The sequence below is a fragment of the Nicotiana tabacum genome, chromosome 2, assembly GCF_000715075.1.
Source record: "Nicotiana tabacum cultivar K326 chromosome 2, ASM71507v2, whole genome shotgun sequence".
Classification (NCBI taxonomy): domain Eukaryota; kingdom Viridiplantae; phylum Streptophyta; class Magnoliopsida; order Solanales; family Solanaceae; genus Nicotiana; species Nicotiana tabacum.
The window spans coordinates 28857105-28872460 of record NC_134081.1 but is presented as its reverse complement, the minus strand read 5'-3'; the positions used below and the strand labels follow the sequence as shown (position 1 = coordinate 28872460).

Here is a 15356-nt window from a genome sequence, read left to right as displayed (position 1 = left end):
CAGAGGAGTATTAAACAAGAGCTATTTATCATTCAAAATTCTTTTTTCATTTATAAAATAGCCTATGAATTTCCAGAAAAGATCACAACTATCAAAAACACATTTTCAACTTTTACAGACAAACAACAACAACAATAGACCTAGTGTAATCTCACAAGCGGTATTTGGAGAGGACAGTATATACGCAGACCTTACCACTATCTTCAAGAAGGCAGAAAAGGCTGTTTCCGGAAGACCCTCGACTTAGCAAAAATAAAAAGAAGGTAGCAACAAGCACACCAATTAGAAAATCGAAGCAAAACTACAAAAATACAAAACTAAAATTGAGTATTGTAATCAGAAGGCCGTACCGAAAGCAACGACAAGTAAACACATAAGTAAAGGAATACGAAAATACATAAATAAACGCTATCTCATGTACTAAAACTAATGTTACAGATAAGGACAACACTAGGCGATCTATCCTAACCCTTTACCTTTATTCTCAACCTTCGCACCTTCCTATCCATGGTCATATCCTTAGTGAGTTGGAGCAACGCCATATCTTGTCTAATCACCTCTCCCCCCGATACTTCTTCGACTTACCTGTACCTCTCCTTAGGCCCTCCAAGGCCAACCTCTCACACCTGCTCAGCGGTGCATCTGTACCTCCCCTCTTCACATGCCCGAACCATCTAAGTCTTGCCTCCCGCATCTTGTCCTCCACAGGGGCCACACCCACCTTGCCCGAATAGCTTCATTTCTAATTCTATGTAGCCTGGTATACATGGGCGAATGTAGTATATTACTACCGGGTTCAATTGAACCCATAACTTTTGATACTAAGTAAAAATTTATGTGTAAAAATTTATTAAAATTGCAAAAATAATAGATATGACCCATAAAATTTAAATTCTGGATCCGCCTCTGCTGGTATATCCGCACATCCATCTCAATATACACATTTCAGACATCTTTCACAAACATCTTTTTCTAAATAAACTTTCACAGACATCTTTTTCTAAATAAATTTAGAAAGAACTTTTTCCTAATGTTGTTTAAAACAGCCTCATGATCAGCTTTTAAAAAAAATTACTTCATAAACTTTTAAGTCCTCGACTTTATTTTCTATACTTTTCATTCCCATTTCAGTAGTTTAATCGAAAACAACAGAACTCATCGCACAAGGGAATAGTCCGATAATGTGCTCTTCTGCCCCCTCCACCTCCCCCCCACCGGGACCCCGATTCTCTATCTTATTCCACTCAACTCACTTTCGCACTATAAATACTCCTCTCCAGCTTCCCTCTTCTCTTCCAAAAGAAAACACACTTTTCCCAGTCTCTACTATTTAGTAGGGTTTTCTCAGTTTCAAAATAACAGTTATAGTACAAAGTTACCAAGACAAAACAAATTCTCGAAGTTTCGAGAAGAAAAAATGGATGCATATACAGTTCATCTAGCGATGGCGGCACTAGTCGGAGCATCACTTGTGGCGGTATCGGCGTATTATATGCACCGTAAAACCCTAAATCAGTTATTAGAGTTTGCGAAAACGATAGATAGGGATAGAGACCGGGATGACGTGGCTACGACGGAGGGCGTCGACGATGAAGAGGCAGAGAAGCATTTGAGGAAGTACGGCGGTGTTGCTGCGGAGAAGCGGCGGAATCATAGCCGGAGGAAAGGGAGTAATGGATATTACCGCCGTGCTTCAGCTTCGTTCCCCGACGTGACTACGGTGACTTCCGGCGAGGTTGAGGAAAAGAGGAATGGTCCTGTACACGTGGATTCTATTCCGGCCGGTTTGCCTAGGCTTCACACGCTTCCTGAAGGTATGTGATAGGATTAAAGTTATATCCACTGACAGTGTAATCAACTTTTTTCACTAGCAATGTAATTTAAACATGTTTTAACAGGTTACTTACCATTTGTTAAATATTACTATTAATCAGTGCTATTAAAGTGAGTTACCTGCAATTACCTTTTGAGTGACCTAGTAGTGAAAATTTACACAGTCAGTGCACATAACATAAAGATTAAAATTATATGCTTTACACTATCTCTATTCAGCCAATGCTTTTAAAGTGGATTGCCTGCAATTATCTTTTAAACAACCTGATAGGTGTAAATATTTATTACACCGTCAGTGCAGAAACTTGATAAAGATAAAACTTATACTTATTTAATGTATTGAATATATGTTTGCTATGGTATTTCCAGACCAGTGTAGTAACTTGCTTTTTGTCTTTAGAAATTGATCATTTTGAATTATGATACTGTGGAGAAAAAATATCAGTTACCGAATATTCAAATGAGAAAAGAATTACTTACATGTAAACAATTAATTCTTATAAAAGGCTTTGGCTTGATTTGAAGACGTACATGCTTGAAACAGATGAGTCATTGTAGTTGTATATAATAATAAGTGCCAATTAGCCTCGTATAAAGTTGGTGAGTTTTAAATAACGGGTGGAATTAACAAGTTGGTGTCTTCATTAGGTCCTGATGTTTGGTGCTGGATATTTAGATACATGCTTTTAAAAGGTTAATGCATCTTTTAGTTTCCTTTCCAATTGCCGAGATATTTCATCTTTAAATTAAATCTGGACCCACTATTTCAGTTGGATAGAAATGATGGTGCATTGTTAGGTCAGGGATAAAGAAAGGAATCTTTTTTGTTCTGATTTCTGTTTTAACAATATATAATAGAGTGGGAGGGATGTAGAGAATAGAGATATAGATGACCTTACTAATTTGGCATTAAAGCATAGTTGATTGAGAATTGTAGTTTCTACTCACATTTTAGCGCCAAGAAGGCGCTGATTATGTATATAGTTGTATAAAGATGGTATCTCCTATTGACAAGAGAGGTTAGATCAAGCAGAGAGCTCCCTCCACCTCTTAACCTCGAAGTTGGGGGCTTCGAGTCGCTAAAGGGACAAAGTGGGGAACACGATTGACTCTCGGGAAGGAGGGTTTGGTGGAGTAGATCTAGTTTACCAGTAAAGAAATTACCGTGTAGGGAAGTAACAAGAAAAAAAGAAAAAAATTACTGTGTAGGGAAGAAACAAGAAAAAAAGGAAACTATCTCTGTCATGTGCAACATTTAGTTTATCCTAAAAATTGAAGCTATGATACAAACATATTTTTAGACTATGCAAAGATCTCATTCATCCTTCAAAGTATAAATGGTTCCTTTCTCTTCATAAGAGCAGCATAATGCATACATGGAATGCCATTCCAAGTTTTCCTGTTGTATGAATTCTGCTGCCCTTCCAGTCGCAAAAAAGATTTCCTCAAGGCATTATGCATTACCTACTTGGGTTCAAAGAGTTTCAAGCATACTCCACAACTCTGTTGCTACAGGCCAATGCAGAAATAAATGGTTGACTTCTTACAGGCTTTCTTTTTCACGCCTGATTTTGAATCTCCTTCTCAACAAATTATCTAGGATAAGATAGGCTTATGTAACAATCCACCCAAAACATGCAATTCTTTGGGGAGCCTTGATTTTCCTTAGCATTTCTGATGGCCAAACATTCCTGTTGTTGCTGGACCAAGTGTATGCAGATTTACCATGCAGAACCCTGTGCTATCCTATGTCCATCTCAGTCACCCATTTCTTTTCCTCTGGTTTACTCGATAGCAATATTATCATAATTTTTTGGGAACTTCTTTCCTAAGTTTTAGACAAAAAGGAGCTGTACATCTAAGCATGTCCTGCGCATTGTGCAAAGTTTTCTCAATATACTAGGTGTTCAGATGTGAGTGATAGGAATTGACTCTATTATTAAGATTTTTAATGACATCTATCATATCAAAGTAGTGGCATGTAAGATCGATGAACTGGAAACCAAGGTGTAGCATGCAGTCAATGAAGGCGGAATGGTTCATGGGAGATCATGGTTCAAATCCCAGCCTAGACAAAAAAAAGTTTGGTGATTTCTTCCCATATGTCCAAGCGTTGTTGGACAGAGTTGCCCCATACTTACGTTGCTGGAAGATAACAGGTACCCGGTGCATTAGTCAAGGTGTTCGGAAATTGGCCTGTACACCATGAAAAATGTAGCAATGCATGCACTTATCAAAAACCAATAAAAGAGAAAAACACATAAAGTTTTTAAAATGCACTCCTTTTTGATTTAGCTGAACAATCCTTTCATGATCCGGCTATAACCTGAAGACATTTTTGATCACATTAATTACTTGATCTTCAAACATCTTTTTATCTTACTTCTCTATCTAGTTGCCTTTCAACATGCTATGAGCTCTCAAAGTTAGAATGCAATTTTTTCCCCCGAGCTGAAGCATCACGTATCTTTGGTAAAGAAGAGATCGAAAAGCAAAACAAGTTGCTTGTGACAATTGCTGTGGGGTATAGAATGGCAAGGAATTATCCTTTTTTATAACAAAAGATTTTCAGTAGCACCATCTTATGGTCAAGTGAAATGTTAATAACTTAACTTTTTATTCAAGTGCAATAGTAGTGTACATGGCTATACATATGGTTTCAGTACAACCTATGTACTGATCTTTTAATATACGCAATATGTTACCATCTCAAAAAAAAAGTTTTACGTGGCTATACTTGCAGATATATGGATAATGCTCATGTAGATTGTGTTGTCCTTAGTTTTTCCATTACCCAGTACTTTGAACACCTTGACTATGGTAGTGCTAATCGTGTTTTGCCATGTGCTGACTCCATGATATTACTTCCTAGGTTTTTGATGTGGAAGTAAACACAAAACAAATGAGGTCATTGATCATCCCAGATCCGAATTTGATCAGGCATCATTTAAGTAATTTATATTCTGCCTTATAAGAGCTGTGCCCTAACTCTCATACAGTCATGACCTTGTTTGACAGTATTTGAGACAGTATTCAAGTGGAATCTGAGAAGGGAGAATTTGTCTTGACTGTGCTCTGGTTATGATCAAACTGTGTGCATTATTGCGTTTCATAGAGTAGCTGGCTGTAGTAAAATTGTTTTCTTTGTCAACTTTTGCCATGAAAGAACTCGTTCCACTATAAGTGCATGTTTTTGTATCTGATTCTTTCATATGCTTTGATTCCAGAAGTTTACAAAATGTTGCTTATTTGTCTCTCTTCTTTGATTAGAACTGATTTCTAAGTTTACCATGAAGGGTGACGTTCACTTTTTATTTTTAAAGGGAAATCGAGATCTGCACATTCTCTGAGACCTACTTCTCCCAAGTCTCCAGTTGCAAGTGCCAGTGCATTTGAAAGTATAGAAGGATCAGATGAGGAAGACAATATGACTGACAATGCTAAACTTGACACTTCGTATCTGCACACCAATGGGAATGTGGTACTGGAATATTCAAACCTCTAATTCCTCCATTTTCCTGAGCTCCCATGCCACCCCCCCCCCCCCCAACACACACACACACAAAAAAAAAAAGGGAAGAAGAAAAAGGAAAGAGGAAAAACGCCATCTTACATTGTGCTTTTTGAAGCGAGTATATTACTTATCTTTGAAAAATATACCTTAAGGGTCATAATGACTGCTAGGACACTTTCACTATCTTCTTCATGAACATAACATTATTCTGATAACTTCTGTAGAATCTTCTAACTATTTGCTAAATTGTTAAACAGTGCCCAGATGTCAATGGGGATCAAATGGCGATGGCTGCACCAAGTATGATTCGCACACACAGTGTATCTGGTGACCTGCACGGTGTTCAACCTGATCCAATAGCTGCAGATATTCTAAGGAAAGAGCCGGAGCAAGAAACATTTGTGCGACTGAAGATATCCCCTGGTGGTAATGCCCTTTTTGTATTCCAGTCCTTGTCATGCTACTGACTGTTCTTAAACCACTATGTTTATTTAAATCTTGGAGACGAGGAAATAGAATTTTGGTATTCAGAGAAAGCAAAATAGCACTGAGCTAAAGCCTAAATTTTGCATTTGCTTGTTTTAGAGTCTTGCTGCTGTGCATCATTTCAACTTGTCATCTGTATTATAAAGCATGTTACAGTTAGTTTATTACTCAGGAGCATCTTTCAAAGGAATTTTTTTTTTTTTTAAATTTCTCTTCTCTCTCCATTTACTTTGAAATTGAAGTATCAATTAGAGAGGTAAAGAGATTAGTTCGGTGCAAACGTGTGCCTAGATTCTGCCTATACCAGGTGAAACAATGCTCATAACTGAACGTGGGAAAAACAAAAATAGAGGGAACTAACTTTTGTTGCCCATGCGACACTTTCCTATAAAAATATAAACAACTTCCATATCAAGCATCATAGTACATATATCGAAGGGCAAGATTAACATTCTTTGACTAATATCTTGTCTCCTCCATTCTATAGTGGCTGATCTAAATTGGCTATTTATTCCCTTCTTGGTTCTCTAAATATACCTTGCACGACCCAATGAAACTGGGATATCATGATGTTCATCTGCATTGTTGTTACATTTTTTTTCTTTTTTATTGGATAAGCTATGTTGACCCTCTGTATAATTGGTTATGAGCTACAAATTAGTGCACAATGTGCTGCCTGAAACTTAATGCACTGGTTTGCCAATTTGGAGTGTTTATGCAGGTATGAGGAGTATCATCTCGCTATGTTTCTTGCTGGAAATATAATCTCTTTGAATCATGCTTCAAATCTTGTATCTTGTTACCCAGGACGTAGAACACCACACACACAACACCCCACCCCCCACACCCCCCCCCCAAAAAAAAAAAAAAAATTAGAAAAAAAGAAAAAAAAAAAGGGAAGGTATACTTCATATATTCTAGCTTTTTCTGATCAGTGAAAAAGTAGTGATTGCTCTTGGATCTGTTAAGGTTCCTGCATCCCTTAAATTTTTGTTCATACTATTTCTAGAGACACCGTCTGCCGATGAAGCGGAGGTCTACCGGAACATACAAGCATGTCTTGAAATGAGACAAAGTTACGTATTCAGGGAGTCTGTTGCTCCTTGGGTGAAGGAAGTAATTTCTGATCCAAGCACCCCGAAGCCAAATCCAAATCCATTTGAATTCACTGCAGAAGGAAAATCTGATGTAAGCACAACCATCTATTTTAATGCTAGAGTTTTGTGGTACATGTGTGCTACTGATTTTATATTTTTTGGAACAAATTTTACGCGTTCTACTACTCACAACTTTTCTGTTAATTAACTTCTTGATTACTTCTGCAGCATTATTTTCAGATGGAAGATGGAGTTGTTCATGTATATGCAAATAAAGATTGTAAGCTTAGAAGCTCTTGCCTGCTTCATGTTTTTTTTTTCTTCTTTTTTTTACCTTTTTAAGTTCTGAAGGCCTATCTAACTCCTGTTTATTTACTCTTAATGTCTGCCACCCCCTTTTCTCCCTCCCCCTTTGCACTTGGACCAGCGAAAGAGAAGCTTTTTCCTGTTGCTGATGCTACGACCTTTTTCACCGACTTTCATCACATCCTTAAAGTAATAGCAGCTGGGAACATCAGAACTTTATGTCACCATCGCCTAGTGCTTCTGGAACAAGTATAAACCTCTATGCTCGCATTTCTTTCAGATTATATGATATGGTAATTTTGTTATGACGCTTATTTTTTATCCAGAAATTCAATCTTCATTTGATGCTTAATGCGGATCGAGAGTTCCTTGCTCAGAAAAGTGCACCTCATCGTGACTTCTACAATGTGAGGAAGGTTGATACACATGTTCATCACTCAGCATGCATGAATCAGAAACATTTGTTAAGATTTATTAAGTCAAAGTTGAGGAAGGAGCCAGATGAGGTAGTTTTCTGTTTGTATTTCTTTGCTGATGTGTGTTTCAGTTCTCCGATTCGTTGGACAGCTAAAGCGTTTTCTTTTCTTCAGGTCGTGATATTTCGCGATGGAACATATATGACCTTAAAGGAAGTCTTTGAGAGCTTGGATTTGACCGGGTAAGGAATAAGTTTCTAGGAGTGGTGCTTGAAAGAGCATGTGAGATGACCTAGCTATTAACATTATTTCTGATGTCATTGTTTTACTTTCTCTTTAAAAAGGTATGATCTCAATGTTGACCTATTAGATGTTCATGCTGACAAGAGCACCTTTCATCGTTTTGACAAATTTAACCTCAAGTACAATCCCTGCGGTCAAAGTAGGCTGAGGGAGATTTTTCTCAAGCAGGATAATCTTATACAAGGTATGCTTTATTTATCATTTAGATGGTCTTTCTAGTTGACCCATCATCATTGTAATCATCTTCTACAAAATCAAGTAGAAGTTGGGATATGGTTTCAATGTTATCAAGCATATATCCTAATCCCTAGGCTGCATGAATTTGGGTTATGGGTCCTAATCCCTAGGTTGCATGAACTTGGGTATGGGTAAGTATCTAAATGTGTATGAGTAAGTTTCTGGCACAGGTATGTTTCATTTTAGCGAATTCAAGTATTTAAGGATGTCAATTAAGTATGCATACACATGTCATACCCATTTAACTAAGGTATTTCAAAGAAAATGAAGAGTTCGTGTGATATTGGGTAACTGTCTAACTGTGTTATTCCAATACGCTAATCGAACTGACTTCTAAGTTTTAAGTTATTTAATAATGTTTTATGGTTTCTGTTGTAGGCCGTTTTCTTGCCGAACTGACTAAGCAAGTATTTTGTGATCTTGCTGCAAGCAAATATCAAGTAAGTTCATTTTTACTTATAACAGATAACTGTTAATTCTCTTTCTTTTTTTTTTCTTTTTTTTTTTTTTTTCCTAATCTGTTCGGAGGTACCTGTAAGCCTTCTGGGTATCTAAAGATATATCCTGTCTGGAGTGATAGCAAAAAAACTACGATGATATTAAAGAGTAAGGGGAGAAAGATCTAGGAACTCTAAATAGTCGTTTGAAGAACAAGTTACATTTACGTACCCGTCACTAAGATTTTTTGAGATTTCACTGGCTTCTCTGGTTACTTAATTATTGCAAAATGCAATCTGAAAGGTCTTTGTGGGCTTGAAGGTGATTATTGTTATGCTTCGGTCCAAATTTTATTGCACAAGTTTGCAGTGCTGACGATATGGTGTTTTTCTTATTGCTATTGAAACATGACAGGAACAACATTGTATCTAAAGGTAGATTTATTTAAAAAGAATGAAAATGATTTCACTTGGTCGAGTCATGTTTGGTCTGTCCATTTCATTTGGCACGTCTTAATCTTTCTCCATTTTGCCGGAGATGGCAGAATACATCATTTGACAGATCTTAATCTTTCTCCATTTTTGCTTTTAGATGGCAGAATACAGGATATCAATATATGGCCGAAAGATGAGCGAATGGGACCAACTTGCAAGCTGGATCGTTAACAATGAACTGTACAGTGAAAATGTTGTCTGGTTGATCCAGGTATGATGTTATATATGCAACTGTTTGTCAGCTGTTAAGTCCTAATAGGTCAACTTCGGCATTTTAGGTTGTCACGTCTTAACTAGCTGTTCCCGAATTAGGGCTGGTACAGCAATTCCCAAAAAACTTTAGGCGAGATATGTACAGCTTAAAAGGAGGTGTGTGATTGTCATGATTTCTTTAAGCTATTGATAGGAGTACTCTTACAATAGGCATTATAGGCTAGAGGTTGAAATTTACATTTTGACTTGGAAAACTGATATTGATGCTACATGTACTTTTTTTGGGAAAGACCAAAGGAGGTCTAAGTTGGTTTTAGAATATAGATGTGAATAAAATCAAATTTTGCAAAGTTGGCTTTGCTCTATTGATTAAAGTCCCTTGTTCAATGAAAAGTTTGCTCTAATTATATCTTATAAATCAATAAGAGATAGTCAAACATACTCTTAATTTTCAATCTTATAAATCTTGGTTCAGTCTGATTATTTTCAAAATAACACAAATTATCTTACTCCAGATCATTTTAATCCTTTCAGTGGATTAGTTTTGTTTCTTTCTTACTTCCTTTTTAATGGTTGACCATTTGGTTTCCGTGTGTATGCATTTTGATGTTGTAATTATTATTCTTAAACTTCCTGCTTTCTTTATCTCCAGCTTCCAAGACTATATAACATATATAAAGAGATGGGGATTGTAACATCATTTCAAAATATCCTAGACAACATCTTTCTGCCCTTGTTTGAGGTTACTGTGGACCCAGATTCACATCCTCACCTGCACATCTTCTTGAAACAGGTATGATTTATTAAACATTTGAATCCACCCTTTTATTGTTTATAAAAAAAAGGAAGGCATCACATGATTGGCCCAAGTTTCGTTGAAAATTGAAGATTTGGTTGTTTCAAGTTTAACCCAGACTTGTGGTGCTGAATACGAATACTAGGAATACTAAAACTGCTTGCTTGCTATCGTGTGTTGGGATGGAGTCGGATATGATCCAAGCTTTGTTCGTATTTCTTATTTACTTTTCTGTTCCCTTCGTTCTGTGATATTGGGACATTCATCTACGTGGCGGATATGAAATCTTGGTTGAGCCTATATATGTGATGAATAAAGTAGATGGCCTAAATATTTATTGAGAAGGAGAAAGATACGTAGCTGTGGGTGGCATGTTTTTTCGATTTCAATCCACTCGTTTTGGATTGTTTACCACAATCATCACTTATATTCTTAATTTTAATATGTTCTTCTTCATACTTCTTGTTCTGTCATCTTAAAGGTTGTTGGATTGGATTTGGTGGATGATGAAAGCAAACCCGAAAGGAGGCCTACCAAACACATGCCTACACCTGCTCAATGGACCAATGTATTCAATCCTGCATACTCATACTACGTGTACTATTGTTATGCGAACCTCTACACCCTGAATAAGGTCCGTAAGTTACTCCATTTCTATCTCCTCCTTTCCCCTTTGGCTCTGCCATCTTAACTTCCTTGTCTGATTGGAAACGCAGGATAGTGTTACAACCTATTTCGTAATGATCTCCAATTGTGGTTGCTTTGGGGAAAGATTGGTAAATGGATAGGTTTAAATGTGAATAGACCAGAATGATATCCTTTGTGCTAGCACAACACATTTGTGAGGTGCTTATAACAAATATTGCTGTTGCTTGAGAAAGACGGTGAAAAGCTCATTTTTGAGGACTTAAAACAAAACGAAGGTTGTTTAGAGTCTAGCAGCAGTCTCTCTTAGCTATCCTTTACTTTGAGATAACATTCTATTTCTTTATGGATTAAAGCTCAATTCTTATAATTACAGTCTTTTTTTTTTTGGTTGTTAAACGAAGTTGGGTGGTTACATATTACTCCCCTCATTAGTAAATCCCATTTACAGAGCTGTAGATTTGTCTACCATAATACTATTCAAAAGGATCTATTTACCACAATAATCTCGTTGATATTTTTGCTTGTACACATTTGATGCGTCGAGTTCTGACCCCTTGCAAAATAACATCTCAGCTACGTGAGTCAAAGGGTATGACGACCATCAAATTCCGGCCACATTCTGGGGAGGTAGTCACTCAGGCTTATTGTAGTGTTCTTTAATTAATGAGTTTCTTTTGCTTGCTGATTAGATGATTTACATCTACAGGCTGGAGATATTGACCACCTTGCAGCAACTTTCTTAACAGCCCATAATATTGCTCATGGTATTAATTTGAGAAAGTCTCCTGTTCTCCAATACCTGTACTACTTGGCCCAGGTAATAAAGAAATTAAAGTGAATCTTTTGTTTAGCCATATGTGTTATCTGGTTATCAATCATGACTTTAATTGTCAGATTGGCTTGGCGATGTCTCCTCTCAGTAACAACTCTTTATTTTTGGACTACCATCGGAATCCTTTTCCCATGTTCTTCTTGAGGGGCCTGAATGTTTCTCTTTCAACTGATGATCCATTGCAAATTCACTTAACAAAAGAAGCCCTCGTTGAGGAATACAGTATAGCTGCTTCAGTGAGTATTCTAGTGTCTTGGCGGAAAGATTTATGATGTCACTTGGTCAAGGGGATTAATAGTTTTTGTCATGCAGGTTTGGAAGTTGAGTGCATGTGATTTATGTGAGATTGCACGTAATTCAGTATACCAGTCAGGCTTCTCCCATGCGCTAAAGGTTTGTGTATCTCCTTGAAAATTTAAATGCTGTTGGCATGGTAATCTGCTCCCAGCTCTCAATATTCATCAAGCTCGTATCTTTTTCCAATTGCTACCAAACTCCACTTTCACCTGGGTTCATTAATCCGTTGATGCGCTGGTTTTCTTTTAAATCCCTGAGTTGCCTTGTGTGAAGTTGCTTAATTTACCTTTCTGTGAGACACAAAAGTAGAAAATTTTGGTAAAGTATGACTGGCTATCTGCGTAGCTATATTCTAAGTCCAGTTAAGTGCGAATTTACCAATTCCAATCCAAAGTTTGTAGATCCCTATGGATGTGTATCTCATGTCTATTTTTATCTTGGCCATATTGGTAGTAGAGTTTTATTAGGGGTTCCTTTCTATTCTTGACGGTAGGTTCAGTGGTTAAATTGTTTAGTTGCATTTCCTGTATTCATTTTCTTTTCTTCTTTCCTTTTTTTTTGGGTTCCATTTTGCTATCCAGGCCTTACTGTCCACCTAAGTTGCATAGGCATTGACATCTCGCTTTGTGGCTTTCAAATTAACAACACTCTATGCATATTTGACTTCTGTATCTTCTATTGCATATCTTACATAAATGGCTGGTGTGCTAATTCTACGGCCGGGTATTTTGATGCTTGTGTTTTGTGGTGTTCTTTTCTGACATATTCCACGTATATACATAGTCCCACTGGATTGGGAAGGAGTACTACATAAGAGGGCCAGATGGAAACGACATTCATAGGACAAATGTGCCTCATATCAGGCTCGAATTCCGCGATATGGTAAGTACTTATATCTAGAGAATATATAATGTTGTCAATTTAGATTAGTTTGGTGGAGTATTGTGTTGATTTCTGCCTGTAAAGACCCTTTCTGGCTTCCATTGGTCCATATTTGCAGGAATTGTTTGTGTCCAGAATCAGTACTTCTTTTTGAATATTTTCTTTGGTTTCATTTGACTAGAATTTTCCGTCTTGTGGCATTGACTGAAGAATAGTGATCTCCGTTACTGTTTTTTGTCTCGTTATCGTTGAAATTTTAAAACAAAATTTTCATATATGTTGCACTGAATTTGATTGACATGAATTTTGGGTTTCTTTTAGTAGTCGAACCCTGTATTTGACCTATAGAATTCATTGTTCCTAGATATGGAGGGAGGAGATGCAACAGGTTTATCTGGGCAAGGCTGTATTTCCTGCATTCGTTGACCCATGATCTGCAATGCTAATGCATTATCACGGGCTCTGGGTATCGATTCACAGTATCTGGAGGTAAGGAAACAATTTGAAGTCCTAGTTATCTCCATTAGTCACGACTTGGAAGTATCGAATTAAGCAGTTTGCCTGTGCAGAGTTGCCCTTCCGGTAACTCAAGAAGCTTCTCCACCATGAGATATCTGGATTTTGGAAGCTGAGAGGGAGAAATTTTGGTATATGCTAAGACCTTATTAGCCAATGATGTTAAAGACCGTTGGATATATATACTTGATAGTTCAGGAAGCTACTGGAGCTTAGAGCCTATAGCACAACCGGCAAGGCAGTCCGTCCACTATCCGAATAGTAAACAACAGCCCGTGAATAAGGAGTTATATATATCATGTGTGTCGTAGGTTACAAACTTCAGATACATCGCAAGATGGAATTCTGAATGTTCCATGGTTTTGTTGTATCATATTTGACATCTTGGCTAAATAAAGAGTGTTTCCGCCCAATTTTATTTTCTTTTTCCCCTATGGGTGAAGAGGTGCTAGGTGGAGTTGGGTTTTGATTCGTTAATGCACCACATATATACGCATATGTATTTGCTAGTTGTTGGATACGTGCAACGCACGTGTATCCCATACTAATCATTACAAATGTATTAGAATATATGGGTGATGAGTCACAAAATTTTGAGGAAAAAATGCAAGTTCAAACCGATAAACGTTAAGCCTATTCGACTGATGTTTCATTGTCATTGCAAAGCACAAACATACTGAATATTGCTTTCAAAAAATTGTGAAAGAATATCCTTCATTTTGTGGTTCGTGAATATTGACTTTTGGGGGGAAAAAATCCTTTAATAGTACTTCTTTGTACTTTTGTTTATAATGTAATGTTTATTTATAGGTTCATTGTGGGCAAATTTATATGTATATGTTCAAAACAATAAAAGCAAAAAAGAAACCACAAAATAGAATTTAGACAAAAAAACACTTAAAATTGCATAAAATAAAATTCATCTAATTGTACATGCTTGGAGCCGCGTGGTCGAAAAACACTATTTGCTCTTTGGAGTGGTCTTTTGTACTCAAATCCATTAGGATTTAGGAAAAAGGACAATTATTCAGCCTCATCGAATGAACTATAAATTTGCGATGGCTATGGAAAAAATAGGTATATATTGTATATAGAAGGCCGGAAAGGTGAAGCCTTAATTTATCGGCTATAAGGAGGTGAAGAGGTAAAATTTCATTTATTGGATCATTATGAGTATCACTTGCTTTTAATTTGAAAAATGGGAAGAATGACAAGATTTATGGGAAGATGTATTATATTCTGGCCAAGAAGAGAAAAAGGAATATGAGAGTGAAACATGATCAACAAACATGCATGTTAATGGAAAATGAAACGTCTGGGAACATGTTAATGGAAAATGAAACGTCTGGGAAATAAAAACAAATAAGTGAATTTTTTTTGTAACTGATGTGAATACAAAAACATATCTATTTATTAAGCTTTTATTGTTTATTACAATAGACACAATGTACGACGATCCATATTGGTCATTACATATAGTCTTAAGCGATGATTAAACTAAAGATTTTGTGGTTGACTGAAATTGTTCGTCTGCTAAAATGAAACGAATTGAATCTTTCTAAAATAAAGGAACTTCGGTGTTTCCTTTATGGAATTAGCAAAATAAGATCAACATTCATCACTTTCAGCAATTTACATACTTTGTGAGTCTTTTAACTGCATGAGAAAACTTAGTGGCATTTGTGCCACGCTAGATTCTTCTTTGCCGTCTTCTACTCGTAGAGCCTAGTATTAACAAGACAACAATGGATGTTGCAATCTTGCACATGTAAGTAGTGACAGTAGCTAGAAATCTTCTAAACACTAAAATGCATATGAACGGTTTTTTCCAACCAAAAGAGAATAGAATTCCTAGGAATTGGCGGAAGAATATCGAATGATCATGCAATACAAACAAAATAAAGACAACTCTATAGATTCTTATGGAGGCATAAAACAATGACTTAATTTTGTTGTTTACTCACCGACAAGAATCGATGCGGAAAAATCGGGCAGCACTGAAGCATACCTGTAACTAAAGCACCATCCAAATATATGACGAAACGGTG

At 36.7% G+C, this 15356-nt stretch overlaps 1 protein-coding gene across 2 annotated transcripts; it reads left to right on the top strand.

Moving 5' to 3' along the window:
• Nucleotides 1-1035: 1035 nt before the first annotated feature.
• On the top strand, nt 1036-13721 carry LOC107795991 (AMP deaminase). Of its 2 annotated transcripts, XR_012699731.1 has the most exons (20): nt 1036-1814; nt 5157-5314; nt 5605-5773; nt 6843-7021; nt 7159-7210; nt 7358-7485; nt 7563-7742; nt 7827-7894; nt 7997-8139; nt 8571-8632; nt 9222-9335; nt 9990-10130; nt 10615-10767; nt 11355-11408; nt 11488-11598; nt 11676-11849; nt 11926-12006; nt 12694-12792; nt 13157-13281; nt 13362-13721. XR_012699731.1 is itself a non-coding variant. In XM_075232231.1 (19 exons), exons 1-19 carry the CDS (start codon nt 1418-1420, stop codon nt 13223-13225), a joined length of 2532 nt encoding a protein of 843 aa, XP_075088332.1. In that variant the 5' UTR covers nt 1036-1417; the 3' UTR covers nt 13226-13721. The 2 variants fall into 2 exon arrangements, 1 of the variants encoding a protein (XP_075088332.1); XM_075232231.1 differs by having other exon boundaries at nt 13157-13721.
• The last annotated feature ends 1635 nt before the right edge of the window (nt 13722-15356 follow it).